The sequence below is a fragment of the Alligator mississippiensis genome, chromosome 7, assembly GCF_030867095.1.
Source record: "Alligator mississippiensis isolate rAllMis1 chromosome 7, rAllMis1, whole genome shotgun sequence".
NCBI lineage: Eukaryota > Metazoa > Chordata > Crocodylia > Alligatoridae > Alligator > Alligator mississippiensis.
Genome location: NC_081830.1, coordinates 84473688 through 84500650, shown reverse-complemented (window position 1 = coordinate 84500650; position 26963 = coordinate 84473688). Strand labels below are relative to the sequence as shown.

At 62.8% G+C, this 26963-nt stretch overlaps 2 protein-coding genes across 2 annotated transcripts in view; one reads left to right on the top strand and one right to left on the bottom strand.

Annotated features, from left to right (window-relative positions):
- SLC12A9 (solute carrier family 12 member 9) overlaps positions 1-10251 on the bottom strand; it is a 39330-nt gene extending 29079 nt beyond the window's left edge. The window contains exon 1 of the mRNA XM_059731228.1: positions 10039-10251. Coding sequence (XP_059587211.1) covers positions 10039-10207 — 169 coding nt within the window. The 5' untranslated portion in view covers positions 10208-10251. The remainder of the gene's footprint in view (positions 1-10038) is intronic.
- A 953-nt stretch (positions 10252-11204) lies between these two features.
- Positions 11205-25735, top strand: PRSS56 (serine protease 56). Its single transcript, XM_059731229.1, has 15 exons — positions 11205-18336; positions 19089-19142; positions 19812-20001; positions 20157-20265; positions 20342-20501; positions 20622-20764; positions 20967-21126; positions 21265-21453; positions 21717-21878; positions 22268-22349; positions 22674-22812; positions 23356-23470; positions 23674-23763; positions 24119-24225; positions 24670-25735. Exons 2-15 carry the CDS (start codon positions 19091-19093, stop codon positions 24841-24843), a joined length of 1872 nt encoding a protein of 623 aa, XP_059587212.1. The 5' UTR covers positions 11205-18336; positions 19089-19090; the 3' UTR covers positions 24844-25735.
- The last annotated feature ends 1228 nt before the right edge of the window (positions 25736-26963 follow it).

The window sequence follows — 26963 nt, the reverse complement described above, 5'->3', positions numbered from 1 at the left end:
CCCAGGACCGACCCCTGGGGCACTTCACTTTATACTGACTGCCAACTAGACATTGATGACTACTTTCTAAGTCTGATGCTTCAGCCAGCTTTCTATCCAGCTTCCAGTCCATTCATCCAGCCCACTCTTCCTTAGCTTGCCTGGGAGAATGCTGTGGAGACTATACCAAAAGCTTTGCTAAAATCAAGGTATATCACATCTACTGGTCTCCCTGCATCCCCAGAGCCAGTCAATCAGGTTGGCAATCAGGTTGGTCAGGCATGACTTGCCCCTGGTGAATCCACACCGACTGTTCCTGATCACCTTCTTCTCCTCTGAGTGCTTCAAAATGAATTCCTTGGGGATCTGCTTCATGATTTTTCCAGGGACTGAGGTGAGGCTGACTGGTCTGGAGTTCCCTGGATCCTCCTTCTTCCCTTTCTTAAATATAGGACTATGTCTGCCCTTTCCCAATCGTCCAGGACCTCTCCTGATCACCATGAGTTTTCAAAGACGATGGCCAGTGGCTGTGCAATCACATCACCCAGCTGCCTCAGCACCCTTGGGTGCATCCCATCCAGCCCCATGGACTTGTACACATCCAGCTTTTCTAAGTAGTCCCTCACCTGTCCTTTCACCACTGAGGGGGGCTCACCTCCTCCCTGGACTGTGCTTCCCGGTGCACTAGTCTGAGAGCTGACCTTGTCTGTGAAGACAAAGGCAAAAAAAGCATTGAGCACTTCAGCCTTTTCTTCATCCTCTGTCACTACGGTGGTAAGGGACCCGCACTTCCCCTGATCCTCCTCCTTCTACTGACATACTTGTAGAAACCCTTCTTGGTTCCCTTCATGTCCCTTGCTCCCTGCAACTCCAGGTGCACTATGGCCTTCCTGACTTCATCCCTGCATCCCCGAGCAATGCTCTTATACTCCTCTCTAGGTATTTATCCAAGTTTCCATTTCTTATAAGCTTCCTTTCTGTGACTTGTTTTACTGAAGAGTTTTCTGCTAAGCCAAGCTGGTCTTCTGCCACACTTGCTAGTCTCCCTGCCCATCAGGATGGTTTGCTCCTGCACTCTCAGTAAGGCTTCCTTCAAGTACTGCCAGCTCTCCTGGACTCCTCTCCCCCTCCGACCGGCTTCCCAGGGGATCCTGCCCATGAGTTCCCTGAGGGAGTTGAAGTCTGCTTTCCTGAAGTCCAGGGTCCTTCCTCTGCTGCTCTCCATCCTTCCTGATCTCAATCATCTCGCAGTCACTGCTGCCCAAGTTGCCATCCACTTCTACATCCCCCACCACTCCTTCCCTGTTTGTGAGCAGCAGGGCAAGAAAGGCATGGCCCCAGTTGGTCTCTCCAACACTTGAACCAGGACATCGTCCCCAGCACTCTCCAAAACCTTCCTGGATTGCCTGTGCACTGCTGTGCTGCCCTCCCAGCAGGTCGCAGGGTGACTGAAACCCTCCGTGAGAACCAGGCCTTGTGATTGGGAGACTTCTGCTAGCTGGTCGAAGAAAGCCTCATCCACCACTTCCTCCTGGCCTGGTGGTCTACAGCACACACCCACCCCAGTATCACCCTTGTTGCTCGCCCCTCTGACCTTAACCCAGAGACGTTCAACAGCTCTGTCTCCAGCTTCATGCTGGAGCTCTGAGCAATCATACGGCTCTTTTACATGCAGAGCAACGCCTCCTCCTCCCCTTCTGCCCTGCCTGTCCTTCCTGAACAGTTTGCACCCATCCATGACGGTGCTCCAGTCACGCGAGCTCCCACCAAGTCTCTGTTATTCCCATCACATCGTCGCTCCGTGACTGGGCAAGGACTTCCAGTTCCTCCTGCTCCGTGCAGACACCTGAAGTAACTAGTTGATTGCCCCGATTTCTCAGCACGTAGGAGAGCACCTCCCCTGCTGCCCCCTCCTGCTCGCTCTTCCTCCAGGTCTCCTGCTTCCCCGAAGGGTGGCCACAAGGAGGATGGAGACGGACTTTCTCATCATGCAACACTCTGGTAAGGCGCATGCCACGGCTGTCATGGACAAAGCAGCGCGCACACGGGAAGCCGAGACGGCCTTGTAGCACAGTTTTACCGCCTCCTGACAAGACCACACAGCCTGACGGTGGAAGGAAGTACAGGAACCCCCAAAGAAGCTACGTCTGTAATCGCAGGAGAGGGAAGGCTGCTGCTTCTGCCCCCGGGAATCCAGGCCAGGCACCTTTTACTTCTTACCCAAGATCCACAAAACCCGGCGGCTCAGGATGCCCCGCTGCCTCTGGCTGCAGCCCCATCACACCTGGCTCTGCTACTCCTACCTGGCACTGGAGCCACCAGCTATTTGAAAGACACCACAGCTTTCGTAGAGAGACTGGGCTCCACGGACAAGCTTCCAGCAAACACCTCGTTAGCCACCATGGATGCCACGGCTCCGTACACAAACATCCCCCCACGAGGATGGATTTCAAGCCATGAAGAACCTTATCCCCAATGCAAAAACATCTGCTTGCATTACGCTCTCCCGCGTTGTCCGCACACACAGCTGTTTCAGGTCCGTGGACTCCCTATCCCAACAAACGCACGACCCTCCCGTAAGTACACGTCTGCCCACCAATACCCCAACATATTTATGGCAGACCTTGATTTCTCTATTGATTTCTCTCAGATCACCTCTATTGTGCACGGCAGACCTTGATGTTCACCTCCGCTGCGGCTGCTCTCTCGTGCCCCGGTATACTACAGCTACACCAGCGACATCCTCGTAACGTGGACACGTGGAAAGGAAACATTAGAGACATTCCCCCAGGACTTTACCAACTTCCCCCCACTCCAAACCAAGTCTGGCATACTCCACGCAGCAAGTTCATTTCCTAGACACCGCAGTGAAGGTTTGCAGTGGCTACATTGCTACCACATTGTATCAGAAACCAATGGCCCAACAGTTACCTTCAGGCCACTGGTTTCCCCCCTAAGCCCACCACTAGATCCATCGTCTACGGCAGTCCTTTTCAACCTTTTTTCATTTGCAGACACCTTTGGAAATGTCAAATGGAGGCACAGACCCCTCTGAATTGTAAGTGTGGGTATTCACATCCTTCTGATCGATCGTAGTCCTCTTTAGCATAGTCTGTGGACCTCGAGGGGTCTGTGGAGCACAAATTGAAAACCACTGGGATACAGTCAAGCTCTACATTACACCCAGATCTGCCCTGATCCCACCAACAGGGATGAACACCTTAAGGACCTGGAGCAGGGGTTCCTGCGGTGACAATACAACCCCAAAACTACAGCCACTCAAATCAACGAAGCCAGATTCAGACCTTGCTCCAACGTGCTACACCACCCACCCCATGACAAGCGCAACCGAGTCCCTCTGGTTGTCGCCTACAAACCTTGGCATGAACACTGAAGACACATCTTTAATTGCCTCCCACCGCTCCTGGAAAAGGAGCCGTAGCTTACAGGCAGCCCCCAACCTCAAACGGCGTCTCTCAAGCACCAGACTACCCAACTCCCTGCCTCACCAGAGCACCAGACAAAGCAATGGACTCAGGCGCCTTCTGTGCCCCAATATCAAGGCAGACCACACCATCACTGGACCAAATAGCAAGAAGTACAACATCCAAGGCTCATCCACTTGCAACTCTACCCATGTCACCCATGCCATGACCTGCTCGCTGTGCCCTTCTGTTGTCTACACTGGGCAGCCTCCCTGGACGCTCCATCGCTGACATCAGGCAGCAAAATTTTAACATTAGTTTGAATGGGAAACTGCAGAACAAGAAATCACCAATGCAGACAGGACTGCATTAAGCGTGGCTTACAAAGGGACTATCCCATCATATCACCTAGTTTAGCTTTTGCTCCTAGGGGTACTTTGCTCGTATGCCCCGACCCTGCTTTCCTGCCTGCTGTATTCTAGTCACTCGCTCTGCTTCACGCTCTGCTCTACGCTGTCCTTTCACAGCATGTGACGAAGTGAACTCGGGCTCACGAAAGCCTGTGCTCTATACGTACATCATGTGTAGTTAGTCTACAAAGGTGCATCTCTACCCTGCCTTCCTTTCACTGTAGCTGCAGGGGATAAGACTAGGAGCAACTGCCTCAAGCTGCAGCAGGAGAAATTTAAACCAGGGATTAGGCCAGGGGTGGGCAAAATGCAGCCCGCAGGCTGGATGCAGTCCACCAGGCCATTCTATCTGACCTGCAGGGCCCCTAAAAAATTTAGAAAATTAATAGTTATCTGCCCAGAGCTGCCTACCATGCGGCCCTCAATGGCTTGCCAAAACTCAGTAAGTGGCCCTCCGCCCAAAATAATTGCCCGCCCCTGGATTAGGCAAAACTGTCGCACTCTGAGGATGGTTAGGCATTGATCCCCCTGTGGTCAATACTCGATGATCACAGTCAATACTTGATGCTCTGACCACTTGACCACTCTGAGGTCCCCAGTACAGGCTGGAGACCACCTGGCTAAGCAACAGCTCTGCAGAAAAGGACCTGGGGGTGACAGGGGACAAGAAGCTGAACAGGAGCCAGCAGTGTGCCCTTGTGCCAAGAAGGCTACCAGCATCCTGGGCTGCATTGGGAGGAGCGTTGCCGGCAGATCGAGGGAAGTGATTCTTCCCCTCTATTCTGCATTGGGGAGATCACATGTGGAGTCCTGTGTCCAGTTGTGGGCCCCCCACTACAGAAAGGATGTGGACAAATTGGAGAGAGTCCAGAGGGAGGCAATGAAAATGGTTTGGGGCCTGGGGGACATGACTGGTGAGGACAGGCTGAAGGAACTGGGTTTATTTAATCTGCAGAAGAGAAGACTGAGGGGGGATCGAATAGCAGCCTTCAACTACCTGCAGGATGGCTTCAAAGAGGATGGAGCTGGACTGGTCTCAGCGGGGGCTGGTGACACAACAAGGAGCAATGGGCTCAAGTTGCAGCAAAGGAAGTTGAGGTTAGATATTAGGAAAAACTCTCTCACTACAAGGGTAGCAAAGCACTTGAACAGGTTACCCAAAGAGGTGGTGGACTCTCCATCCTTGGAGGTTTTTAAGACCTAGGTAGACAAACCCTTGGCTGGGATGATGCAGTTGGGGCTGGTCCTGCTTGGAGCAGGAGGTTGGACTAGATGTGACCTCCTAAGGTCCCTCCCAACCCTCATTTTCTATGATTGGGACAGAGTGAGGCTGTGACGTCTCCATCCTTGGATGTTTTCAAGAGCAGGTTGGACAGGCACTGGGCTGGGATGAGTTAGTCAGGGCTAAGTCTGCCTCAAGCAAGGGCCTGGACTCAGCGTGAGCTCCCGACGGCCCTGCATGCCTGACTCTTCTGCGCTCCGACAGTTGAAGGCCGCAGGACAGGAGGCAGCCCGGGGCCAGGATGCAGCGTTACAAGGTGGTTTTAATTCCTGGCTCCCTGCACACAGGCTCTGCATGGGAAACCTGGTGGCAGGCCCACTGACAACAGCAACACAGCAGTCCATGAGGGCTTGGGAACCCTCAGCCTGGCACGTGTCTTTCTCAGCCCAGCTCTAGATGCCCAGGGAGTAATGCCCAGGCACCTGCTGCTGTCCCGGTGTCCAAGCCGGGGGAGAGATTGCCCCAGCACCAAGCAGGGATGGGAGCAGACACAGAGCCAGCAGGCCTAGCCATCCTGCTGGAGAGGCTGGGCCTGGGCAGGGCAGCTTGTGCGGTCCTGGGGAATTCAGCAGTCACCCGTGAGCTCTGGGATGCAGGGCGCTGCTGGTGGGGTGGAGGCGGCCAGGCTCCAATCAGAGACCCCAGCAGGAGCCCAGCCGCACCGTGAGAGGGCACCAGAGATGCCTAGGAAGGGAGGAGGCCACGCTGGTTGCCCAGTAGTGTTGTGTACCGAAGGAGTGGAAGGAGAGGGAGGACAGCCCCAGGCCAGTCGTGTTGCAGTCAGTACTGAGTCAGTGCTGCTAGGGCTGGCTCTAACACTCACCGGAGGAATTTGAGAGGTGACCGAGAGCTGGAGCAGCCTGTCCTCATGCAGCCTCAGACCTTGAGGGCAGGAGAGGTGGAGGGGAGGCAAGGAGAACTGTTTGCACAGCTTGGTAGATAAAAATGCAGTGTGGATACCGGTGTGTGCGTGTTCAGGGGCGAGGGGATATGCATGCTGCCCGCTCACCCTCCGCCAGGTGGAATGACAGCTACCCGCTGGGGCATCAGACCCGGTGGCCTGCGGAGATTCAGTCCTGGCGCCAACAAGGAGCTCCCACACTCCCACCTCCGAGACCAGCACACAGGACGCCTGGTTCCTGACCTATCCCATGCAGATGCCCGTCCAACCTCTGCTTGAGTCCCACCCAAGACTGGAGACCCATGGCTGGCTGGGGGCACCCACTCCAACATGGCACTCCTGCTCCAGCATATCATTGCGCTTCGGGTGGTTGAATGGAAATCCATGCATGGCAGCTAACCCCCAGCCTCGCAACCTGCCCTGGGTGTTGGCCACTCTTCTTTGCCTTTGTGGCAGCCTTTCAAATACGACCCCCATAATCCTTCCTCCCAACTCAGCCTGCCAAGGGTTCCCAGTCTTCCCCAGCCACCGCCTCACCCCTTTGGCCTCTCTGACACTCGCCTCTGGGGCCCGGGCAGCTTCTCTCCATCCCTGCTACAAGTGGCCACCCACCAAGGTGGGGATCCCCCTACACGGGGGCAGCAAGGCTGAATCCAGTGGAGCTAACGACCCAGCATGGAAAGGCTTTGCAAGAGGCAACCAGCCAGGCCAGCCCAACCTCTATCGTGCACGTAGCTAGGCCGGCGCCTGTTCCACGGAGCTCAGCACCGTCACAGGAGGAAGTTGGATCTGCGGCAGGAAACACGGCCCCAAAGGGGAACTAAGGAGGTGCAGCACCTAGGAGAGGCAGAGGGGACCCGCCACCCCCAGCCTGACTGGGCACAGCAGGGCCCGGGACACTGGCGCCTTTGTGCTGTGGCCTGTGCTACACAGGGCTTGATGAATTCACCAGACAGCAACATGTGGGACCGATCAGCCGCCAAGGAGCAACGCCCTGCCGCTGCTCCCCTCCTCCCCAACGCCCTGCAGCCCAGTGCCACGGCCTCCAGCATCACAAGGCACTTTTGGGGGCCTCCATTTCGAGGCACCCAGCTGTAGACATCGGGGACCAACGGTCAAGGGAGCCTCAGAGAATCCAGCGCTAGGGGCCTGGGCCACCTCCCAGTGATACCAGCGCACGGGGACGGGCGCAGAGCCAGCCCTGATCGGTTCATCACGGCTTGCCGTGCCGATCACCCCAGAGGCAGCAGCGTGGAAGATGCCCACTGGCCGGTCCAGGCCCCGACTCCAGATGCACAGGCACGGCTCCTCTCAGCACTGCTCCAGTCATGCCACCGTCATCTTCCCACCAGCCACGTGGGACCCTGGGGCCTCCAGGCCAGCCCCCAGGACCCCCCTGGTCCAGCTGCAATGGCAACTAAGAGCAACAGCTTGGAGTGTCCTCACTCAGCCCCACAGGGAGGAACGCAAGGAGCCCCCCAGACCAGACCAGAGCACCAGCCAGCCAGCACCGAGCCTGGCTAGAGCTGCCATCGACAGCCCTACAGGCTGCTTAGCCAGGGGGATTGTGACACAGGAAATTAGTCATGGCTTGCCCAGGACTTCCTACAGAATCCAGACTTAAACAAGGGCGAAGACCAGGGTCAAAAGGAACTTCATGGTTTCATAAGAAGAGACAGATGCTCAACCACAGGAAAACCCAGAGAATTCCCCCAGCACATCCCTGGTGTAGATAAGGCTCCGGTGCTGGAAGCTGCTGGGCTGCATGCTAGGGTTCCCACTACTGCAAAACCCTCCAGCATCACCAAGGCCAAGGTGGACACAAGGGAGAGGTGACCCAAGTCCTGGGCAAGGCAGGCCCTGAAGGGACAAGGACCAGGGCAGGCCAGGCTGGGGGTAGATGAGTCTCCAAACAGCATGTCTGTGCACATGACCCCACAGGGTCACAATCCTGCTGTGCCTGTTTGCACCATGCCACTCAGAGCCATGTCCCACCAGCAACAAGGACCCTGCAGGGCTAGCTCTGCCCTCGGGCATCCCCAGGGAGCCCCAGCACCTTCCAGCGCACAGGTAGAACAGAGGCCAGGTCTGCACCTCCATCCTACACATGAGCGCGTGCAGGGCACGGGCCCCATCACCACACTGTGGCAAGACAGGGCTGCAGCTGGGAGCCTGGCACAGAGGAACTGAATCCAGATGGCGTCCTGATAGCAGAGGTCCCAAGCAGCTCCCAGCAAACAGCCCGCACCCCCCGCCGGGCTGGCATCGAGACAGCCCCGTGGCTGGGGGAGGTGTGTGCAGAGACACTGCAGGTTAAACTTTAAAGAAGCTCAGAGCCGGGCTCTCAGCAAGGAGTTAGCCCTGCGCCCCCGGCTTCTCGGCAGCCAACTCAGCAGTCAGAAAGTGAAAGAGAGCAGCAGTTTTACTTCCACATTTCCCTGCAAGGCCGGGAGCCGTAGCTCCCTCTGCCCAGAATCGCTCCTCCACCTGCCTAAGAGACACACCAGGCCTGGGCCTCCTTTTGCTTCTCCCTGGGGCTCGGAGGGCAGCGTTTGCATGGTCACCATCTCGGGAGGAAGGCGATACCCTCCAAGGCAGCCCCAGCTTTGCAAACCCAGGCGCTGCAGCGTCCTGCCCCGCGCTCGCCTCCAGCAGGAGTGAAACATTAGTCAGACCACTCGGTGCTTAACGACCGTGCGGGGAGCTCGGCGCGAGCCCGGCCCTGCCCCCACCATCACTATCCTTACAGGAACTCCAGGCACAAACAGGCCCTGGGAAAAAGCAGCTCACGTGAGGACAGGGCCCCAGGCCTGGGGCTGAGGCAGGATGTGCGGCTTGCACAGGAACACTAAATGCAGGCAGCTGGCACTCGGGCGGGGGCCCGGTGAAGGTGCTGGGGTCGGAGGAGCGGGGGTGCTCGGGGAGCGAGAGCAGGCAGGAAGCAGAGGGAAACCGTGGGGACCTGAGCTGGGGGGAGGGCTGGGATGCTGGGGCAGTGGGGGAGACTGGGTGCTCCATGGGGGCTGTGGGCCGACCACTGGGGTCTGGGAGCATCCCTGAGGGGCTGGGCTGCCCCGCTGGGCTTGCTGGGCACTGTGGCCCTGGCAGTCACTGGTGGGAGGGGGGGCAGTGATGCCTGGGGGGCTAGTTACAGACAGGGCCAGGCTCTGGCAGGCAGGGGCAGCTGGGGGGTCTTCAAGGGGAGAGACAATGGGGGCACGCATGGTACCAGTCTCCCAGCCTGGGCAGCACCAGGGTCCTAGGCTCAGGTGGCTGGGGAGATGAACTGGGAGCCACGGGGGGCACAGAGCTGAACTGGGGACACTGGGGTCACAGGCTCAGGGCATTGGGGAGATCAGCCAAGAGCGATGGGGGGGGGCACAGGGGAGCTGAACTGGGGGCACCGGGCTCCCAGGCTCAGGATGCTGGGGAGCTGAACTGGGGGCACCGGGCTCCCAGGCTCAGGATGCTGGGGAGCTGAACTGGGGGCACCGGGCTCCCAGGCTCAGGATGCTGGGGAGCTGAACTGGGGGCACCGGGCTCCCAGGCTCAGGATGCTGGGGAGCTGAACTGGGGGCACTGGGCTCCCAGGCCCAGGATGCTGGGGAGCTGAACTGGGGGCACCGGGCTCCCAGGCTCAGGATGCTGGGGAGCTGAACTGGGGGCACCGGGCTCCCAGGCTCAGGATGCTGGGGAGCTGAACTGGGAGCACCGGGCTCCCAGGCCCAGGATGCTGGGGAGCTGAACTGGGGGCACCGGGCTCCCAGGCCCAGGATGCTGGGGAGCTGAACTGGGGGCACTGGGCTCCCAGGCTCAGGATGCTGGGGAGCTGAACTGGGGGCACTGGGCTCCCAGGCTCAGGATGCTGGGGAGCTGAACTGGGGGCACTGGGCTCCCAGGCCCAGGATGCTGGGGAGCTGAACTGGGGGCACTGGGCTCCCAGGCCCAGGGTGCCGCGCCGGGGAGCTCACTGGGAGTGCTGGGGGCACAGGGGTGCCGGGGAGCTGAACTGGGGCACCGGGGCGGCCTGGGGGCACTCACCGAGGCGCAGGAAGAGCACGACGCTGAACATGGAGAGCAGGGTGGGCACCACGACGCCCAGGAAGGTGCGGAGCCGCCGGGCCCCGCCGGGCGCCGCGCGCTCCTCCTCGCTGGACACGCTGCTGCACAGGCGGTAGGTGAGCAGCGGGCTCCGCTCCGACAGCGCCATCGCCCCGGCCCCGGCCTCGGCCCCGGCTGCGGCGCCGCCTCCCGCCCGGCCCGGCCCGGCCCGGCCCGGCCCGGCACAGCCCGCCCCTGGCCCCGCCCCCGGGCCCGCCTCCTCCTCCTGCTCCTCCGGCCCGGCGCGGGGATGCGCAGCGCCGAGCACCGCGGCGCGGCCCGGCCCTCCGCTCCGCTTCCCCCGGGGCTCAGGGGCCCGCAGCCCGAGCCCGCCCAGACAGACGCGCCGTGGACCCGCGTGCCCGGAGCCCGGCCTGAGCTCCGCGCACCTGGCCCGTGCGGGCGAGGACCAAGCTGCCCCTGGTCTGGCTGGGAGCGGGGGTGGCTGTTCCTGAGCGGGGCGGGGGCGATGCGATGCCCCCCTGGCAGGGGTCGGCGGGCAGGGGCTGGGCAGGAGAGGAGCGCATGGGGCTGGGACGAGAGGGCAGCCCAGGGGCGCGGGCGTGAGGCACCCTCAGCGGGCTCCTGCCTCTGCACCTGCCGCGGCGGGCTGGGCTGGGACTACAGCCAGCTCCCGGGAGCCCCCCGGCCCGCGGCCCCGCAGAGAGGGCCCCGCAGCAGCGCTCGAGGGCAGGAGGCCGTAGCCCTGGCACGTGGCCCGGCCCTTCAGCATCACCCGGAGCCGTGGCCTCCTCGAGCCCTGCCAGCGTGCCAGCCTCCAGCCTGGACTTTGCACGGGGATAATCACCTTCCTGCTGACACCAGGGCTTTCCCCGTGCAGGGAGCTGGGTCAGAGACCATCCGTGGTGTAAATCAGTGTGTCCCTGCTCTCACTGCCCTGCCTCCCCCCAGAGTATATGGCTGGTCTGGCCACGTTCCCCAAGCAGCGAGCGGGCGTTAGCCACTGGCCTGCCCCTGCCGCACTGGCAAACCCCAGGTCTTGTGCTGTACGGAAGGGAAACCGAGGCACGGGGCGGAGAAGCGAAATGCCCTCGGTCACAGGGGTCAGGAAAGGGCCAGGACGAGGACACTGACCTCCCGGCCCAGCATGGCCAGAGGGCAGGAGCCTGCAGCACTGGAGCAGGCAGGGGACTGGGGTCCATGTCCAGCCCCAGGTGGGAGCGAATGCTGGGAGAGCCCTGAGGGGCAAATGCTTCTCCAGCACAGGCCCTACCCCAATTCCTGCCCAAGCTGGCTCTCCTTCCCCCCACCAACCCTCCCCAACCCTCCTTCCAGGCCGCATCTTGTTTCCCAACCTACTCCCATGTGGGGTGCACTTGGGTCCCATGGCTGGAGCACTGGCCTGGGGGCCAGGAGCCTCCTGGGTGGCCTCAAGCCTGCCTCCCCCCCCCCCCCACCAATCCCCACCAGCAAGATGAGCTGGCTCAGCCCAGACCAGGCCGATGAGCGGGTTTGGACTCCCCGCAGGAACTGCCAGGGCCACAGGCACATGCTACTAGTCTGGGGAGCTGGGGGGAGGGGGGGTTGTGCCCCCCTCTCCCAGAGGAAAAAGGGTCCTGGCTCTAAATGGCTGTGGCCTGTGGGCAAGGCTGGCAGGGGTGGGTGCTCTGTGCCCAAAGCTCCAGGCTGCAAGGAGGTGGCAGGAGGAAATAGAGCTGGGAAACCCAACTCCTGCCCTCCCCAGCCCGGCCTGACACCATGTCCTGCCATTGGCATGTGGCCATATCCTGCACCCCGCCAACCCTCTGAGCAGGGCTCACCCCGGCCTCTTCCTTATAGCAGGCAAGAGGAAGCAGCGGGGCAGGAGGGGCAGAGTGGGGCAGGCCCAGCTGGCAGCGCTGAGCTCTTCTGGGCACTAGGTCTGTGTCTCAGGTGCTGGCCTAGTGCCCAGCACCGTGCAGGACAGCTCCACCCATCTGGGCTGGAGGCTGTGACAGGCAGGACACAGCAGCTCAGGCCACAGGTCCCTTCAGTGCCTGGGGAGGCCAGACAGTGAGCATGGCCAGGGGGCTGGGCAGGGGAAGACAAGGGGTTCAGTCTTACCTGCCCTGGGGACTCAGACCCCGGCGCTGTTGCCGCCTGCCCGGGCTGTGGAAGTGTCCTGGGTTGCTGCTGCTCAGACAGAGACCTCGGGAGGGTTGTTTTGTCCATTAAAAGTACACCCCAAGTTACACTGCTGGGCATGGTACTGCCTGTGGTGCAGCAGGGACCCATCCGACCCCCCAGCCATGCCAGCAGCCCCATCCAGATATGGGGGGGGAGAGTGAGTAGGATCCCAGTTGTTGGGCCAGGGATGCTTGGCTCCACAGGCAGCAGGATCTCACTGACTGGACACTGCTGGGGACACCTGTGCTCCTCGCCAGTTAGGTTAATGAATGGACAAAACTAGCACCTGAGCAGAGGCCAGGGGGTGACTGCAAGGGGAAAGGCAGGGGCAGGGTGGGGACTGTGGCTCTGGCCTGCTGGCTGGACCCCCATGGTGCCACAGGCCTGCCATGGAGGAGCATCCTGGGAAGGTGGGGGCTGGAGCGGGTCCTCACCCTCACTTGCACCCAGCAGCAAGGGACAGGCAACCTATTGCCCCTTCACAGGGTGCATGCTGCGATAGGGGTGGAAGCATCAGGCACCTGGGAAGAGGGCCAGGACCCTCTGTCCTGGGGGCTCAGACAAGGGCATGGGGCACCCCAAAACTTACCAGCCCAGCATCCTCTGGTGTGGCTGCACTGAGGCCCAGTCCTGCTTGCCCAGCCCATACCCCAGCCCCATCACCATCGTAGGGACTCACCGGTAGCAGGCAGCCAGCTCCAGGGCAGTCACCACCCTGCCAAGATGAAGCCAGGAGCAGCTGGCAGCCCTCAAGGGCCCATCCCCAGAGCCTGCCAAAATCCCCCCATCTCCCCCCCTCCAGAGGGGCTTACGTGCCCTGGCGGGGCTGGCAGCCAGCCGAAGACGGACAATGCGGAGGCAGCAGCAGCAGCGCGGGGCCTTTCATCCTTCCCTGCACCCGGACCCAGTGCCAGCCGCTCTGCTCTGCTCGCTCACGCGGCAATTACTGCGCTTTGATCCGCTGAGATGCGCCCATTGTCAGGGACTCTACGGGGCCATTAGGGCCCTGCAGGCAAGGGCCTGATCAGCTGGCTGGGGGGAGTTGATGGGACAGGGCTGTGGCAGAGGACAGGGGCCCCCTGGAGCAACCAGAGCCAGGAGCAATGCAGGGCTGGGGCCCCTTGGCTAGCACATAGGGGCACTTCTTTGCCCCCACCTTCCAGCAAGGAGAGCCAGGAGCCGGGGACACAAGCCTGCGAGTCCAGCCAGCCAGACTGGGCAGGGATGTTGGCAGGAGCTGGGCAGAGTGGAGCAGCCACAGAGCACAGGCAGGAGACTGCTTCTGCCCAGATGGGCGGCGGGGGCCAGCTGGAGATAGCTGGGTGCCCACCGTTGCACCCAGCCACTCATCAGGGGCATCCTAGACAGATCCTAGCCCAGGCCAGCTGAGGCTAACCTGGCTGCCTGCTTCTCTGCTTCCCCACAGGGGACAGCAGGGCTGGAGTTGGGGGGTGCCCATGGGGGGCTGAGCCAGGGAGAAGGGAGTTGGCTCAGCACCGGGCACAGGACACCAGCCTGGGCATCAAGCTCCTGGGGGAGCTCACAGCAGCTCTCACACAAGCAAAGGAGAAGCAGCTCTGGCTGCCACACTGAGCACAGCCAGCACCCACGAGCTGGACTGCAGCAACACGGACAGATGGGGCATCTCAGATGCCCCCGGCCATCAGTGCAGCAGAGCACGGGAGCAGCCGGGCCAGAGAGACGGGGGTGGTGGGCTCCTGTCCTCAGAGATGCCATGCAGGGGCTAGGATCTGTCTAGGAAGGGATAGGACTGGGCTGGGTGGGCCTGAAGGCTGTGGGCAGTTGAAGAGAGGCAGCCTGGCGTCCCCAAGGGCCAGAGGTGAAGGCTTCTTGGAGCAGTCAGCAGTGGTGGATGGAAGATGGAGGCTGGAGACAAGCCCCCAGACCAGCCCGGGCAAGGCTGAGGGGTCTTTGGGGCAGGCGGGCGCAGGAACAGAGCAGCCCCCCGCCACAGAGGTGCAGAGGGGCAGCTGGGCCGCAGGGAGGGCTCTCCGGGGATGGCCAAAACAATGGGGCGTTTGAAGCCCAAGAACGGCCCCACAGCCTCCGGGAAGGTCGAGAACAAAGGGCAGTGCCGCACAATGGGCTTGCCAGGGGGGCCGGTGGGAACCAGGCCTGGGCCCGGCCTTCATTAGCGACGCAGCGGGGGAGCAAGCAGGGGCCGGGCCTAGCTGGGGTTCAGCAGGCCTCCCCCCGAAGCCTGCTCCTTGGGCGCCCCACAGCAGAGCTGCTCAGCACCAGGGGCTCTGGGAAGACACGGGACCTGGCAGGGTGGCGCAGCCAGGTGCCCTTGGGGAGGGCAGAGCCACATGGGATGCAGAGCTGCCCACGGTGCTCCCTGACAGGGAGGCTCCATCCCAGCCGCTGCACGGCTCGGGCTCAGCAGTGGGGAGACCCTGCACGGCCTCTACCCTTCTGGGGGAGCACACAAGACCCCCCAGCCCAGCCGGGCCCTTGCTGCCGCCTGCCTTTGAACTTGCCGGCGGGTCGCACACTGTGCCAAAGTGTGATGGCCGAGCGCATGAGGAGCCAGCCCAGCCTGATTTGCTGGCAAGCCTGCCCCCTTCCCCCCGATGCTCCCCAAAGCCTCACGTCTGGGCCGGCTGCGGGGCCGGGGGCACTGGGCCGCGAGCGGGCAGCGCTGGGCTGGCATGGCGGGAAGCGTGAAAGTGATCAAGCGAGGCGGGCGGCCTCTGATCATTAGGGAGCCTTTGATGGCTCCGCGCGCTTGGGGCAGCAGACAATGGGCGCATTCAGAGCGGGGAAGCTCACAGACGGCCCCATGCGCCTGAGCCAGCCAGCCAGGGCCCCGCGCTGCCCAGGACCCAAATGGATTCAAACAGGATCGGCCCCAACCCCCTCCGTCCTTCCCAGCAGCCGGGCCTGGCATGAATTCAGCTGTTTGTGTGTCCTGCGGCCTGGGAACCGACGGCCCCGTGCCCCCCGTGGCACTGTATATATACACAACGCCACTCGCCCCGACCCATTGTTCCACTGTCACGGTCAGCGCCGGCAGCCAGGAGACGAGAGCAGAGCGGGAGGAAAGGAGCCAGCCCCAGGCAGCTCCCAGCTCCAGCCAGGCTGGGCCACGAACGCACCCCAGTCCCCACCCGCCACGCCATGCTGCTGCCCCTGCTCTGCCTCCTCCAGCTGGCCGCTGGGGCCCCCCTGGGCAGGGAGCTGTACCTGATGCCCGCCAGCGTCCTGCAAGGTGAGTGCAGCCCCCCAGCCACCAGCATTACCTTCATCTCCCTGGAGCGGGCAGAGCTGTCCAGCTGGGCACCTGTGCAAGGGGCTCATGTGCAAGGGGCTTTGCCCCCAGGGCTGTTTAGCTGCCAAGCGGGTAGAGAAGGGGCTGGGGAGGAGCCAGGACTCCTGGGCCTGATTTGGAGAGGGGAGTGCAGTCAATGGTCAGAGCAAGAGGATGTTGGGATCCCAGCTCTGGCTGGTGAGCAGAGAGAGGGGACAGAACCGGGACTCCTGGGTTTCTTCCCTGGCTCTAGTAAGGGAGCATGCCCTCACGGAGCAGGGGCTGGACACCAGGACCCCTGATGCCAGTTCTGCCGCGCACACACCTTGACTCCAGGAAGGCCTTCTCGTGCCTCAGTTTCCCCCCTTAGGCAGGCAGGGCAGGCAGGATCCATCTCTCAGAATCCTTGCGGTCCGGGTGCAGCCTGGCCTGTTCTGCAGATGCAAGTGGGTCCCTTGTGGCAGGGTCTGTGGGTGCTGCAGGGCGAGGGGGATAGGCAGTGGGATGGGACTGTGCAAGGAGGTGCAGGGGGCAGTCGCTTCCACTCCCCCCCACGGGCACCTGCGACTGCACCAAGAGGGGCGAGTCCCTCCCGAGGCCAAGTCCAGCCTCCCCCCACAGCGCCCAGCTCCTTCTCCCGTGGGTTGGATTCCCGCTTGAGGGAAAGGGAAGGGCCCAGATCAGGGAGGGGGGCTTTGAGCTGCCCTTTGCAGCCCAGCCCCAGCACCAGGCTCTGGGCAAGCATGTGAGGAGCTGAGCAGAAGCAAAAGGCAGCTCAGGCTGATGTGCATGCACATGTACATACATACCACATGCATCATGCACACACACACCAACCATGGACACAGTTATGCACACGTGCGCATATGCAAATACTCAGAAATACCACCAATGAACACTCAGAAATGTGCATGGACACAATTATGCACACGAACATGCACGCAAATACATATAAACACCACCCATGGATACACAGAAGGCATCTACACGTGCTGGCTTAAATTTACTGTGCAGTTACTTACTGCATAGTATGCAGGAATAGGCCGGCATCTACATGTGCAGGTATTAGAGCACATTAATGCTGTCCGTGGACTGACTGGGAACTAAAGTTAGTCCCAAATCAGTCCACACACACAGTGTTACTGTGCAGTAAGGCGCCTACACATGTGTTACTGCACAGTAACTAATTGGGCGTAAATATACCTGCATGATGCAGGTATCACATTTATGCTCAAGTTGGCATGTCGTCATATTTACTGTACAGTATGGGCATGCACTTGTAGACATGCGCCCATACTGCGCAGTAATTTAGTAAATGCACATGTGTAGATGTGCCCAGAGAGGTGCATTTACATGCATCACGTGCATGTACATGCCTATAAGTTCATCACGGGGGCACAGAAGGGACTTGGTGAGTTTTTATTCACCAAGGCGCCCCTGGGTGTTACAAGAAATAATGGCCACAAGCTAACAGAGAGCAGATTTAGAGACATTAGGAAGAACTTCTTCACAGTTCGAGTGGCCAAGGTCTGGAATGGGCTCCCAAGGAAGGTGGTGCTCTCCCCTACCCTGGGGGTCTTCAAGAGGAGGTTAGATAAGCATCTAGCTGGGGTCATCTAGACCCAGCACTCTTTCCTGCCTATGCAGGGGGTCAGACTCAATGATCTATTGAGGTCCCTTCCAACCCTAACATCTATGAATCTATGAATCTATGCGTGCACAGACGCAATTAATACAGAGATGCACGCATGCTGCAAACAGCTGTGCAAAGGCACTCCCAGTACAAACATCCACACAGCCCCAGGGCCATGACGTGTAAGGGCTGGCCGCTCCCTGCAGCCTCAGCCAGTTCCTGGTTTAGTGCAAACACATGTGGCTGGGGCTGTGTGCCCGAGCACAGGCATCTCTGCCACAGCAGCCCCCACTCAGCTTCCCCCACAGCCTCGCATACAGTGCTCGCCCTCGATGCTGCCCCAGCTCTAGGATATGGGAGCCCTGCCGCTGAGAGCTGTGTGTGTGTGCACACTCCAGGCAATGCCCCCGTGGCTCAGTGCACACAGCATCCTCCATCCCACATGGGGACTGCTCCCTGCCCTCCCTCGCTGTGCCTGACCCCATGCCCACCCTCCATGTGCATGACCCACATGTCACCTCTGTGTCTCCCTGTGACCCTCTGGACCTATGCCTTGCTGCTTGGGGACCCATGGCACATAGGGTGGTGCTATGGACCAGGGACTGGGGTGCTGACCCTCCCAGCCCACCAGGCAGGTACTGTGAATGGCCTGAGCAGTGTGCTGGGATCAGGGGGATGCAGCCAACCCCTCCACCCCCAGGGCTGCCTGACCCCTTTGCATGGGCACACACGGCCCCTCTCCCTGTGGCTGTGCCCCGAGGCGGGCAGCTCCCTGGGAACGGCAAGACCAGAGCCAGGCAGCCACGAACGTCCAGCTCTGTCCCTGCTGGGCCCTATCCACCATGTGAAAGGGCACAATTCTGTCATCCAAGCAACAGGTTGTGGAGACAGCCCACGCTCGGCACTGCGGGAGGGAGAGGGCAGGGCTGGGGGCCTGGCTTGTAGCCGTGGGAAGGAAGGGTAATCGAGAGCAGCCCCAAGGGGCACAGAGAAAGTTTTGACCCAGTCTGTCCCCTCCCTTGCTGCTCCCTGTCGGTGGCCGGGCTAATCCACTCCTCTGTGCCGGCAGCACTGTCCAGCCGTGGGACACGAGTGCTGGAGGCAGCACTGGAAAGTGCGCAGCTTGCGCTGGAAGCTGCGTTGGCGGAGCACAGGCAGCGGTTGCAGGCCTGCCAGGACTGCAGCAACCAGACCCAGCCCTGCCCCCGTGAGTCCAGCCCCTGCCCCCGTGGTGGAGGTGGGGGTAGGGAGGGGGCACCAGGGGGCTGCCTGGCCCAGCCATGGCTCCCATTTCACAGACCCATGGCTTGGGAATACCGAGGTGTGGGGTGGGGACAGTGAGTGCCCCTGTCACAGCAGAGCAGCACTGCTGGACCGTGCCAGCACCGCCCCAGGCATCGCAGACCCCCATGACAGGCCTCCCTGGAGACCCCTCCAGAGCAGTCTGTGCCTGCACCCACAGCAACCCCACATCCCCCGGAGACCCCCCCGGAGAAGTCTCTCTGCACACATCAGGCAATGCCGCCCCCTCTTCCTGCAGCCCCTGCGGCCCCACCGCTGTCCTGGCTGCCCCAGAGCTGCCTGCAAAGAACTGGGTGCTGAGCTGGGCCTGCAACCCCTATCAGCACCTGTGCCCCCCACCCAGGCGGGCGCCCACCACCTCCAGCTGATGGCTGGGCCTTGCTGCCTGCACCTGGCACAGTGCAGGAGAGGCTGGACCATGCTTGGGTCTTGCTGGGGATCTCTCTGCCCGTGGCTCTGGGACTGTACTGGGGGTCTCTTGTGGAAGGGGGCACTGCAGAGTGGGGCATGTGGGTGGGCTGAGTGTGGGTGGGCTTGGGCACAGACCCCAGGTCCCAGCTGCCCTGGCTGGACCCCAGGCCCAGGCCCCCTGATCCTGGCTGCAGCGCCGGGAGCACTGCAGGGACAGGCTCCGACTCCTCTCTCCGTGCCTCACAGGGATGCAAAGCAGCACGGTCTTGCCCAACACCCACGGGGACCAGCCGCGTCTAGGTGAGAACCACCCCCCACAACCCCATCCACGGAGGCAGGGGCCAAGGCTGGGCTGATGACGGTGGTGATGGCCTGTGCATGTGTGTGTGTGGGGGGGTTCAGTCTGCAGGATGCCCCCATCCCACATGGACACTGTGTCATGAGGCCTGCAGGCTTCCCCCCGTCCCCCGCAGTGCTCGGCGTGGGCCAGGGCAGCGCCAGGTCCGAGGCTGCCTGCCGTGGGGGCATGGGGGTCAGCGTCAGTAGCTGCCCTGGCTGCGGGGGCAGCGCTGCCCCCCTGGGGACCCGGTGGCCTGCAGCCCCAGCGCACACAGGCTCAGCCGCCTGCTCACCTCGCTAATGGCAATTAAGTTTGACAGGTCCGTGCATGTGGGATGGCGCCTCTCGGTGCCACGCGCCAGCACAGCCCCAGCCAGCCCCCCTCACCCCACACCAGCACTCGGCTCTAGAGCTAGAGCCATGCCGTGGGGAGACCCCAGGGCTGCAGTAGCAGGTGTGGGGAAGGGGCTGCGGTTCCAGATTGAGAAGCATCGGTCAGGAGCGAAGGGCACCGCCAGGGCTAGGGGGTGCACGGGGCTGCGGGTCAGGAGCGAGGGGCACTGCAGCACTGGGCCAAGTCCTGCTCCCCCCTGCCCCGTCCAAGCCCTTCCTTTTCCGTTTTGTCCCCAGGTTTGTGCGGCCACCAGGCACTCGCAGCCCCCAATGTCACCACAGCCAAGGGCAAGATTGTGGGTGGCAGCGTGGCACCCCGCGGGGCCTGGCCTTGGCTGGTGTCTGTGCGGCTGGACGGGGAGCTGATGTGCGGGGGGGTGCTGGTGGCGGCCACCTGGGTCCTCACGGCCGCCCACTGCTTCACCGGGTACGGGGACAGTGGGGCACAGGCACAGGGGACAGAGGGGTGGGGGCGTAGGGGGCAGCTTGGCCACCCACCCACGGGGCAGTGGGTGCTGGGAGTGCTGGGCTTGGGCCTGGCTGCTCCCCAAGGTCCCCCTCACACAACTGTCCCATCGGCAGGAACCGGAACGAGTTGGCCTGGACGGTGGTGGTGGGCGACTACAACCTGGGCAAGCAGGACGAGGGCGAGCAGGAGCTGCCCGTCAGCCGCATCATCACCCACCCCAAGGTAAATCCCCACTCTTTGCCCCCCTCCCACTCACCCAGGGCCCCAGCACCCTCACTGCCACCACCTCTGCTTGCAGTTCAACCCCAAGACCTTCCACGGGGACGTGGCCCTGCTGGAGCTGACGCGCCCGCCGGTGCCCACGCAGGGAGTGAGCCCTGTGTGCCTGCCTGACGGCCCCCTGGAGCCTGCCCCGGGCACGCCCTGCTACATCACTGGCTGGGGCTCCCTCTACGAAGGTGGGTGTGGGGTAGGGAGCAGGGGCACGTGGCCCTGGCCTGAGCCCCCTGGCACTGGGTCGCTGCCCAGCTGGGGTTGGGGTGGCTGCTCCCTGGTGTGACGGGCTCTTGCACCTGCAGAGGGGCCAGCAGCCGAGGTGGTGATGGAGGCACGGGTGCCCTTGCTGAGCCAGGACGCCTGCCGCGGTGCACTAGGCCGGGACTTGCTCACCAGTGCCATGTTCTGCGCCGGGTACTTGTCAGGTGGCATCGACTCCTGCCAGGTACCAGCCAGGGAAGGGCCAAACTGAGGGTGGAGGGAGAGCAAGGCAATGTGCCATGGGGCATAGGCATTAGGAAGCCCCAGCTAGGACTCCTGGGTCCCTTCGCTGGGTGTCCCCTCACCCTCCGCAGAGGACAGGGGCTTGGCAGGTTCCCAGGGGACCCTCCACCCCCTGCCAACCAGAGATGATGCTCCTGGCCCAGGGAGACTCCGGGGGCCCCTTGACGTGCCAGGACCCCAGGTCACGGCGTTTTGTGCTCTATGGGATCACATCGTGGGGTGACGGCTGTGGGGAGCGGGGCAAGCCAGGTGTCTACACCCGCGTGGCCGCCTTCACTGACTGGATCGCCCTCCAGATGCAGCGTGAGTGTCACTGCAGGTGGGGGCATGGGCTAGGGCAGGAGTGCCTGGGGCAAGCAGCTCAGACCTCAGGGCTGGGGGCAGGGGACGGGTGCTGCAGGATCCTCAAGCCCTCTAATGCTGAACCCCCCTGCCCCCCAGAGTCACCCGCCAGCCGTGAGCCCAGCTGCCCAGAGCTGCTGGCACTGCCCCAGCTGCCCACTGAGCGCCAAGCCCCTGAGCGCACCCGCCTCTGCTCCTTCTACGCCCGCAGCTGTGGCCCCCCCACGGCCCAGGAGGCCTGTGCCCGTGCAGCCCAGGAGGCCTGTCAGACCCAGCAGCATCGATGCGGTGAGTGCCAGGCGCTGCCAAGGTGACCTGCTCTCGGCAGCCAGAGCTGAGCGCAAGTGCAGGCCTGGGAAGTCCCCGGCTGCAGCTGAGGGGGTCTCTGACCTGGCCCAGAGCCCTGCTCTCTGCCCACCCCCAGGTGCCCTGTGCAGAGATAAGGCTGCCCAGGGGGGGCACAGCTGGGGGAGCAGCTGCATGTTGGAGCTCCTGGAGGGTTGTGGGGGTGGGGGGCACCGTGGGACACTTGCACACTCCTGCGCCCCCAGAGATGCGCGCCTACGCCCAGAGACTGCTGGACTTCCTGCGCCGTGCCGAGGAGTTCTTCCAGGCCCGCCTGGACGTCTCCTTCTTCACCCAGGCCCTGCCACGGGCCCTGGAGCAGCTCTACACCCACCTCTTTCCTACCCAGGTGCACCAGGTGACTGCAGGTACGGCCACCCCCCACCCAGCAGGTGCCCGCTGCCTGACCGCCTACCCCTATACACGGCAAATGCCACTGCGTGCCCCCTGCCCCAAACCGGGTGGGTGCCCACTGCTGCTGGGTTGTGGGTGACTCTGGGGCTGGTTTCCAAGAGCTGCTCACATCTCCACCTCCCCTGCTCAAGCGCCCGGCCCAGGGGCTGCCCAGCCAGGCAGCCAGCCCGAGCCCTGTCCCTGGCAGGCACCTGTCCTTGGTGGGAAACCAGCCCAGTCCCTACACAGGTCGGCCAAGGTGTGGCACAGCCACTGGGCTAGGGGTCCTGGCCCCCCTCTGTCCCCATCACCGCAGCCCACAGGCCCTTGGCTGCCAGCTCTGAGCCCTGTGTCAATCCCCCAGAGCAGGCCTCGGATGCAGCTCGGGGAGGACATGCTGGCCCCATGAAGCAGGCAGCAGGAGGGATTCAGAGCCCCACACGCAGGTACAGTTATGGGGGCACAGGGAAGCGGGTAGAGCTAGTGCCAGGCACAGGCCAGTGCAATGGGGGCTGCTCTCTGTAGCATGCAGAGGAAGCAGCCAGCGCCCCGGGCTTGTTCCCTACCCAGGCAGACGCCCAGGGCATGTATAGAGCTGCAGCCGTGATGCACTGGGGCAATGGAGGGGCAGCCTCTGGGGGCACAGGAGGGGCAGATAGGGGCAGCAGGGAACATAACCCATGAGCCTAGGCACAGGGCAAGGATCCCAGGTGCTCCTGGCAATCATCTGCTGGGGCTGGAGACGGGGCCTCACCCAGCTCTCGTTGCAGGGCCGGGCAGCCCCAGCCCCCCAGCCCCAGGCCCCAGCCCCGGGGGCTCCAGCTAGAGGACCAGGTGCAGGAGCTCAGCACTGCGGAGCCAAAGCCAGAGTTGGAGCCACCACACGGGGAGGAGCAACTCTTCCTGCAGGTAACAGGGCAGGGAGCCCAAGGCTGCACCCAACTGCTGCCCCCAGCCCAGGTGGAGCACAGAGCCCACTATGGAGCCACAGCTGCAAGCTCTCTCAGTTCCCAGGGCCAAGTGGGGCTCAGCAGCCTGCTCCGTGGCATTGCACACGTGCTCAGGGGTCCGGGGCTCTGGCCATGGCCCCTGCATTGGCACCAGAGCTGGACAAGCACCCTGGAGACCAGAGAGACGTGTCCCCTGCCCACCCCGTGGGCCTCCACTACCCAGACCCAGCTGCCTCAATGCATCCCCAGAGCCCCAGCCCATACCGCATGCCTCTGCTCTTTCATCGGCCTCCAGAACAGCCAGCACTCCCCAGCACCTGCCCCAGCCCACTATTATAGCCTCTCCGGGGCAGGTGGCCGCAGCTGGAGGAGGTAACAAGGCCCTTCGTTAACCCTGCCCAGGCTGCCACTGTGTGTGTATGTATGTGTGGGGGCATCTGCCCCATGGCCGGCTCTGCCCCTACACCTCAGCCCCCTCACATCATTGCTGTCTGTCCCACAGGGTGAGGAGCTGCAGCAGCGTGGCCGGAGCTCCCTTCAGCAGCTGTGGGCCATGCTGGGCTCTCAGACCTCCCCCCTGGGCACTGCGGAGCCCATCAGTGCCCCTGCCCCAAACCGTAAGTGCTTGGAGGGTGCCTGTTGTGGGGGGCATTGGGGCATGGCAGCCAGCTGAGGGCAGCAGGGGCACGGCCGTGCTGGGTGAGAGCTGGTTGCACTGTGCTCCCTGCGCTGGCACCATCACACTGCCCTGCCTGGCTCCGGTGGGGACAGGGGGTTGCCCTCTCCCACTGGGCTATTTGAGCCCCTTTGTCTGTGGCAGGATCTGCAGTCCCGGGGGGCCGCCCCACACGGGAGAAGCGAGAGGTCTGGGGTGACGTCGCAGGGGACGAGGCAGCAGGCGACAGCCAAGGTAGGCACAGCCCCTGACCCAGGAGACCAGCCCAGGATGCCTCACCTGGTCTCTGCCTGGTGCCCTGGGCTCGCAGGGTTGCAGGGGTCTAGGCCCAAGCCCCCACTCCCCCAGGGCCCATGCTGGCAACTCAGCTTCCCTTCTCGCCAGCCATCCAGGTGCACCCCACCATGAGAGCTGGGAGCAGGCTCACCGTCTCCCAGCTCAGTACATCTGTGCCCTGTTATCAGTGGCTGTGTCTCACCCCAGAGGTGGCTGCCACGAAGCCCACTACCCCCGGAAGAAGGGTAGCCCCCAGCCTGGCTTGGCTGGTGGCCGGCACACCCTGATCCCTGCACTCTCTGCCATGGTGCAGGCTGCCTGGGGCTGGCCGAGGCGGCGCGGCGCATCCAGGCCATGCGGGAGCTGTACCGCTGGGTGCTGCAGGTGCCAGACAGGGACCTGGCCATGACCTTCCAGGAGGTGAGTGCCCACCCTGCAGCCCGGCACCAGGCACTGCCTGCCTGGAGCTACTCTGGCTCAGGTGCAAGCAGGACCCAATGCACGTGGTGACTCCCCTGTCCTGGGGTGGCTGCAGTGCCCTTTGCCCCGCTCCAGAGCCTGGTACCCATCTTCGCCTGGGTGAGGTTAATCCTTCAGCTCAAGTCCAGCAGGCCGTGCTGCCACCCTGCTGAATCCTGGGTTTGAGCCCCCGCTCAGGCTTGCAAGTTCTCCTTCCCTTCCTGTCCCGAACATTGCAGGGCAGGTCCCCAGCTGTGGTGTTGCACCCGGAGCAGGTGGTGTCGCAGTGCTAGATGGAGGGGTGGGGGGCAGGGGCACAGGCTTGCCGGCTCGCACTCCCCAATGCAAAGCACCCTGCGCGTGCCCCCAGCCCCCAGCTCTCATGCCTCCCTCCCCTCCCTTCAGATCCTGGTGGACCTGGGCTCCAAGAACGCCAAGGGGCTGTGCAGGGCGCAGGTCCGGGCCACGGTCGGTGGCAGGGCCACGGCCTTCCCTGGCCTCGTGGGGCTGGACAGTGACTCGCTGCACCGCAGCATGCCGGGCCTGGTGGCCGCCGCGCTGGAGACCTTGAAAACCTAACAGGGACCCTGGGGCTGGGTGTTGCCCCCTGCCCCACTGGCTCCAGAGCAGGATGAGGCCAGGCAGGGGGTGTCCCCTGGAGATGGAGAACCCACCTAGCTGAGGCTGGGCCAGCCAGGACTGGACCCTCCAGCCAGGCACACTGCAGAGCCTGGCACCTTCCAGCCCGCCTACCCCAGCAGCAAGGCGAAGGTGTGGGGACGGCGCAGGGGTCCTGGGGAGAGAACAAGCAGCCGAGGCAAGCCGCTTGGGGCAAACACTGCCTTGGCCCCCGGCCCTGCAAGGGTGGAGCAGGCCTGAGTGGTGCACCCCGAACTGAGGAACTGCCTAGCACTGGCTCCTGGCTTATCTGCAGCCTCCCTGTAGCTCTGGACCCAGGCTGCCCTGGCTGCCCCCTGCCCCATCATCAGAGGGAGCAGGTGACTCTGGGGCCCTCTTTGCTGGCTGACAGAGGACCCATCCCCTCACTTCCCCTCAGGCTTTGGGTAACAGGCTCCCCCCTGCACTCCCTGCCTTGCAGGGCCAGGAGGCCAAGCACAGCATGGACCCCAGCCCCCTGTGCCCGCACTGCCCTGGCACCAGGCCTGGGCATGGGGACAGACCGCGCTCCCACTGTCTGCAAGCCCTGGGCTCCCCTCCTCAGGCTTGCCTCCCTGCCTGGCCTTGGCTACAGCCCTTCTGCTGCCCTGCCTCAGTTTCCCCATCTGTAAAAGGGCCCCAGATCTGCCTCCTAGGGGACAGGGCAGCTGGCTCCACCTCCACATGCTGAGGGCAGGAGTGGGGCAGCTAGGACAGCTCATCCCACTGCAGAGCCTCCCTCGGCCAACACATAGGGCCTATTTATTTGTACAGAGAACAGTTTATTTTTAAATAAATGGGTATTTTATGGTAACCCCGTCTCAGGCATCTGCAGGGCCAGTAAGGCGGGGCAGCTGGGACCCTCCCCGGCATCGCCATTTGGCGGAGGCCTGCTCTGTGGGGTCTCCAGTGGTGACCCCAGCTCCAGTGCTGCCTGGCTCCCGCCCCTGAAGAGAGCTGGGCCTGGGATTGGGACCGCTCCCTGCGGGATTGGTGCTATCGGAGCAGGAAGCAGCTGCTGGCAAGTGGTGAGTGACAGGGCGGCTGGACCCAGTGCCGAGGCTGCCGTTTGCTCCCAGCCACCCTCGCAGCAGCATTCAGAGCCATGCGGCATCCTGGCTGCCCCCCGGCAATGCCTGCCAAGGCCCTGCATAGTGCTGACAGCCCCCAAGGAGCGGGCAGGGGGAGCCGCGATGCCTGGGCTCTCTGTCCAGCCTGGAGAAGGAGTGAGCTCCGCATATCCATCGGGATTCCTGGGTTCTCTTCCAGCGCCCCAGGAGATTCCCATGATCCTGAGCACCTGCAGCTCCAGCTGAAGCTAGCGGGAGGTGGGGTGCTGAGCTCCATGGAAAAGCAGACCCTGGCACCAAGCTGGGCAAGACAGGGCACCAGTGCCAGATGCTGGACGTGTTGGTGAGACTGGGCAACACAGCCCTGCCCAGGCCAGGCCAGCTCCAAATGCCCCAGAGTGCGATTCCTCAGCACAGAGAACAACGGCCCCTCCCGGAGGGTTAGAAATGACCTGCGAACCTCCAGCCCCAGCCCTCCAGCGCCTGCGACCCCCTGCGGCAGGGCACAGAGACCCTGGTGGAGTCCCCTCCCCACTCCGTGGCACAGCTCACCAGGACCTTCTCTGACGCAGCACAGAGAAGCAGCTGCTAACTGCAGCAAACACCTGGCTTCCCCCAGGAGAGGTGGAGTAGATTGGCACCACATGGCATGCCAGCCCTGGGTGGCCATGGCCAGATGAGGCCCCATCTGCAGCTCTCTGCCTGGCTGCTGAGCTGCGAGGTTGCGGTGCCATCGGGCACTGGGCTTGGAGCTGTCAGGCCACCTGCACCCGGCGTGTCTGGGAGCATTTGGCACAGCAGGGACAGTCGAGGAACCCCCAAGGCACCCGACAGCCGGCGTAGTTGTGGGGCAGTCCCCCAAGATGCTGCACGCCTGGCAGGGCCTGGGTACCAGGCCAGGCACACTGTGCCCCTCGGCATGGTACTGGCAGAGCTGCTGATTGCTGCCAGCGGCACCAGCGCTGGCGTCGC

Excerpts from the sequence above, each read along its gene's own strand:
- PRSS56 (XM_059731229.1), top strand. The coding sequence starts at position 19,091 with ATGCAAAGCAGCACGGTCTTGCCCAACACCCACGGGGACCAGCCGCGT. Across the intron at positions 22,350-22,673 it reads ATTCAGAGCCCCACACGCAG|GGCCGGGCAGCCCCAGCCCC; the intron begins GTACAGTTATGG and ends CTCTCGTTGCAG. Across the intron at positions 23,764-24,118 it reads GGCAGCAGGCGACAGCCAAG|GCTGCCTGGGGCTGGCCGAG; the intron begins GTAGGCACAGCC and ends GCCATGGTGCAG.